The sequence below is a fragment of the Elephantulus edwardii genome, unplaced genomic scaffold, assembly GCF_000299155.1.
Source record: "Elephantulus edwardii isolate Elephantulus edwardi_28Jun2011 unplaced genomic scaffold, EleEdw1.0 scaffold00014, whole genome shotgun sequence".
In the NCBI taxonomy this organism is placed as follows: Eukaryota; Metazoa; Chordata; class Mammalia; order Macroscelidea; family Macroscelididae; genus Elephantulus; species Elephantulus edwardii.
The window spans coordinates 13,123,763-13,129,197 of NW_006399764.1; the positions used below are offsets into that span (position 1 = coordinate 13,123,763).

Genomic DNA, 5,435 nt, shown 5'->3' on the forward strand with positions numbered 1-5,435 from the left:
CTTTATGGGATGCAGGGAGAGGAATTTAGCTCTCGGCCAGACTTCCTTCCACCTTAAACATGGGGCCTCCTGGAGAGAATCAGGAAAGAGTAACGCGGCCAGACTCCAGAGACTTAGGGCGCCTGTAGTTGAACTGGGACCCTTGGCAGGAAGGTGAATTTCCTGAAGCCGAGGCAGTTAATGTGTGCCCAGATGACCCAGTGTTGTTAAGTGCTCAGCTACTAACAGAAGGGTCATCGGTTCAAATCCACTAATGTTCCATAGCAGAAGGCTGACACCCCCACTCCCCCAAAGATTGATGGCCTTAAGAACCCAATGGGACAGTTCTCTCCTTCCCTTTAGGGTTCCTAGAGTCATAGGGTCTTTGGGAATGCTAAATTTACATTGAAAAGCATGTAAAAAATATTTCTTGGTTCCTCCCTCTCTTATGCATAGTCTCCCCTACACAAGTTTCAATTTCTTTGCAAGGAACGTAAAAACTGGTGCCCAAGCTGTCTCTATTCCAGATCTCGCCTGTCTTGATGGCATTCACTTCAGCAGGTTTGTGGTGGATGTTGATGTTGTTAGGTGCTGTGAGTCAACTACAACTCAGAGCAACTCTATCAACACCAGATCCAAACCTTGCCCTGTCCTGTGCCATCCTCACCAACTCTGTTATACTCAAGCCCAGGTAGTCCCTGTACCAGTGCACCTCATTGAGAATCTTCCTCTTTCTCTGATATCACCTTTCCCAGATGTCTCTTTCATGTGACTGGCCAGCCCTTCCTGACACATTCCCAAACTATGCTAGATGTAGTTTCACTGATACAAGATCGATCTGTGAGAGATCCTGCCTTTTAAAGGCCGTTTGCTAGTACTCAGCCAAGAAACATGACACTTTGATCAACAACTTGGCCTTTCTTCCCGGAGCCTCATTTCTGTTAGAGTCTAAACACAAGTGCTTGTGTAGAGTTTAGAGGATTGGAGGAGGATTGTGCAGGGAACAGCACTGCTGTCAGCTTGAATTTTGCTCTACTTGAAGTTAGCTTCTGCTTGGGTTGAGGAATTCAGATGAGCAGTCTCAGCCCTCTCAGATCCTAAAATAAGTTTTTCTTCCACAGACTCTTTTCTCCAGGAAGCAAAATGGGATCTGTTGCAGTTGAGCCACAGCCGGTACGAATTTTACATTGCATTGTTTTTGCTCTCCCTCCACATGTGTTTCGGGATGTTAACTTTCCCCCACACTGTTTGCTTGCAGAGCGTGGTGACGAGAGTCGCCAACCTGCCCTTGGTGAGCTCCACTTACGACCTGGTCTCCTCAGCTTACGTCAGCACGAAAGATCAGTATCCGTACTTGAAGTCAGTGTGTGAGATCGCAGAGAAGGGTGTGAAGACCATCACCTCCGTGGCCGTGACCAGTACCTTGCCAATCATCCAGAAGCTAGAACCTCAAAGTGAGTTCTGATTTTCCCCTCAAAATTCAATCTAAGAAGCGAGTGAGGGGAGCCAAGATCTGCTTTAAACAGAGGGATTGCTTCCTAATCTTCCAGAGCACAAAGTGGCTCATGCAAGGTATGTCAGTCAGCCTTTCGTGAGGCAAATACAGGCACACCTGCCAGGCACCTGTCAGTGCACTTTGGAGACACAGACACATACCTTGTTTTAGTGCATTTTGCTTTAGTGCACATCTGAGATGCTGAATTCTTTACAAATTGAAATGTGACAAGCCTATGTGGAGCGGGTCTCCCAGCAAATTGTTCAGAAGCATGTGCTCACTTTGTGTCTGCCACATTTTGGTAATTCTCTCAATATTTCTAACTTTCGATATTCATACTCGGTAGACTTTGTTGTTTTTGGGGTTGGTGGGGTTTCTTTTTCCACATTAATCATAACTGAAATTTTATTTTACATACAAAGTGTTGGTCTTGTTTCCAAGATGTAGACATCTTGGCTAAGCCATTCAAGGAAGGTCACTTAGTCCAACTTGATAAAGTCGATCGCCTGTTGTACTGGTGGAAACACTGCCGGCACATACTGAGGCCGTGTTTCCAGCTTAGTCTGTACTGGTTTCAGCACACGCAGCTGGGGCAGGACCCCTGGCTGATTTTTTCAGGTGACTCCAGTAGAGCTGCTGCTGCCCTATCTTGTTTGGAGGAAGCACCGAGACAGACCCCTATGTTGTTGTTTTATGCTCTTGAGTTGGAACTAACTTATAACTGACCCTCCAGTGAGTTTTCAGAAGCTATAATCGCACAGGAAGAAGTAGCCCACCTTTCTTCTGTGGAGCAGCTGGTAGATTAGAACTGCCTCCTTCTGGGATAACAGTGCAACTCAGTACCCACCAAGCCACCAGAGCTCCTTAAGTATGTTGTTGTTGTTGTTATGTGCCGTCAAGTCGTTTGGGACTCATAGCGACCCTATGCACAACAGCCCTAAACCCTGCTCTATCCTGCGCCAACCACACTGCCTCTGACACACCCATCCCGATTACCCCAGTGGCTTCTTGCCACTAGGCCACGAGCGCTCATTTTCATCACTTTAAGAGAGAATCTTCTTACTTATTTGCAGTAATTTCGTACATGTGAAGATCCCACTGTGTCAGACTTCCGTCACTAGTCATGGATTTTTTCTGAAAGATTTAAGTCATTTCCCCAAATGCTTACCTGGTGACTCCTAGGTTCATAAGGAACTACTAGAAATCAGGTTTTTCAGCCCTGCTACTTCCTATATCAGTTGGGTAGTCAGAGGAGTGGTATTTGGCTTGATCATCCCTGGAGGGAGCTTTGCCTGAAATTTTGGTCTGGTAGAGCCAGGGTATTGTTCATATATTCTTTCCTGGTGGTATTTGGGCGATTTCTTCCCAAATACACTACTATGTACTAAATTTAGTATGTGTAGAGGTTAGAAAAGGGGATATATAAATGGTTACAGCCTAGGCTATTAAAGGTTTGTAGTTAAAATTACCGAGAAACGACTTGGCAGAAAGACCTGGTGACCTTCCAGAAGCTCACAGCCATGAAAACTTCATGTACGTCACAGTGACATAGAATGTTGAGATCCTCACTTTTCAGATGAGTATTTGGACACACAGCTTAATGTCTTTTGGCACTTAACCTTAGAGGCTAGTCGATGAGGAAGAAGCTCTTTAGCCAACTTCCTACCTGGCCTGTGACTACCACTTCCTGTTGCTCCCCAATGCTTCCTTGACAATAGAAGAAAGTTGTCAGCAATCTGCCAAGCTCTTCCTGACTACATTAGGGAAACCAGGCAGCATGTTTTTGTAGCAGATGCAGGTCAACGTTCTTGCTAGTTTTATGTGCATATGTTATGCTGCTCTTTCTTTCTTTCTTTGTTTGGTTTTTTTATGCTAAGGTTAAACTTAGGGTTTTGTAGTGTGTGTGCATTTCATGCTCACATGGTTACTACATTAACATTTCCCCCACTTATGACTCTTCCAGTTGCAGTTGCAAATACCTATGCCTGTAAAGAGTTGGACCGGCTCGAGGAAAAACTGCCTATTCTGAATCAGCCCACAGAGCAGGTAAGCTGGGGACCAAGTGCTGGTGGCTACCGCTCTGCATGTTTTCAGGTCCTACCTATTTATCATAGACTGTACACACAGGCGAATACTTGGAGGAATCAGAGCTGGCTCCTTACTTGCTGAACTGTTTTCAGATTGTATCTAAGAAGCAGAGAAGTAGCCATCTTTGAGCTAGAATACTATCTCTTCTCTGTCAATTGTTTATTTTACCTCTGCAAAGAAGTTGCTTTCTGAAATTATTCCTGTGGAGTGTTGGATAAATGCAGAGATGGTATTCTAGGACTAGGACCTTTGCTAACTCTGCTTGGTGCAGCACTAACACGACTGACGACTACGCTTTAGGGACAGCTAGCCAATATTTGTGCACAGTGTTTAGAAAGTCTGTATCTAGTTATCTGCCTTGTACTAGACTAATGGTGAAAATTATTCAAGTTTGGATATTTTCTGTAAACGTCAGAGACTTATATGTCTTATATGTCTCATTTCCTTATTTAAAACAAACAAAAAAATGAGTTAGGTTATTGAAAGTTCTCTTAAATGATAAAGATTATTGTTTGAGGTATTAACAAATAATTAAAGGATCTGCTTCATATTAATACTGGGTTTAGTGATGTGCCCAGGATTCCAAAGCTGAGAATACCAGTGCCACATTTTTTCTTATTCAGTTTTGCTGCATCTTTTTTTTTATGATTTTTTTTATCCATTTTGATGCATCTTTAATTGTGTGTTAGTGCCCCTGCTTCTCTCTTATCAAGTGGTCTGCCGTTTTCTTTGTAGGTTGTTGCCAGTGCCAAAGGTGCTGTGACTGGGGCAAAAGCTGCTGTGACTGGGGCTGTGACCGGGGCCAAGGACTCGGTGGCCAGTACCATCACTGGAGTGGTAGATAAGACTAAAGGGGCAGTGACCGGCAGTGTGGAGAAGACCAAGTCTGTGGTCAATGGCAGCATTAACACAGTGTTGGGAAGTCGGATGGTGCAGCTGCTTAACAGTGGAGTGGAAAGTGCACTCACCAGATCAGAGCTGCTGGTTGACCAGTATCTCCCTTTAACACAGGAGGAACTAGGTAAGGAGATTTTTTTCTTGAAATAATGTGGTGTTTTTTTTGTTGTTGTTGTTGTTTTTTAAAATAATGTTTTATGTCTTAAAAACAATCATACTTTAACAATCTCATTGAGATATATTTTACACACTTTAAGATTTGCCTGCTGTCAACTGAAATTGATAGTTTTGTTGTCATCACGCTAATCTGGTCTTAGAACATTTCCATCACATCAAAAAAAAAAAAACAAAAACAATACCATTTCCATCACACACAAAAAAAATCTCTCATTCCTCTTGGGAGTCAAGTTCAATTCCGAAATCCACTGAGCTGCTTAGCTACTTTCTTTTCTCTACAGATATGTCCCCCTTTAAAAAAGTTTATTCTGGTTTTATGTAGATAGTAATAGAACCTATGTGTGTGTGTGTATAAATAGAATCAAGCCTTGCCTGTTGCTGTTGAGTCAGTTCCAACTTATTGTGACCCACAGGAGAGTGTAGACCTGTTCATAGGGTTTCTGTCATCTTTATAGAAGCCGACTGTTTCACCTTTCCTTACAGAGTAACTGGTGGGGGGAGCTCTGGTGGCCTCTAGCGGCAAGAAGCTGGATTGCAATCCCAGGTACACTGATAGAATTCCACCAGATGCTCTGCTGGAGAAGGAGGGGCAATCTCCTCCTGTACCAGTCATATCCGGTTTGACAGAATACACATACACAAAATAATAATTTATTTTTTTAAAAAAAAAGAATAGCTGGTGGGTTTGAACTGCCAACTTTGTGAGTAACAGCAGCTGAATTCTTGCTACCAGGTCCTACACACATGGCTTAAATTATTAAAATGGCCAATTTTATGCACATATATAGACACACACATA

General features: G+C 43.2%; 1 protein-coding gene across 1 annotated transcript in view; it reads left to right on the forward strand.

Moving 5' to 3' along the window:
- Nucleotides 1–1,122: 1,122 nt before the first annotated feature.
- Nucleotides 1,123–5,435, forward strand: part of PLIN2 (perilipin 2) — an 11,131-nt gene continuing 6,818 nt past the window's right edge. Inside the window, exons 1-4 of the mRNA XM_006881281.1 lie at nucleotides 1,123–1,152; nucleotides 1,238–1,433; nucleotides 3,438–3,520; nucleotides 4,298–4,583. Coding sequence (XP_006881343.1) covers nucleotides 1,123–1,152; nucleotides 1,238–1,433; nucleotides 3,438–3,520; nucleotides 4,298–4,583 — 595 coding nt within the window. The remainder of the gene's footprint in view (nucleotides 1,153–1,237; nucleotides 1,434–3,437; nucleotides 3,521–4,297; nucleotides 4,584–5,435) is intronic.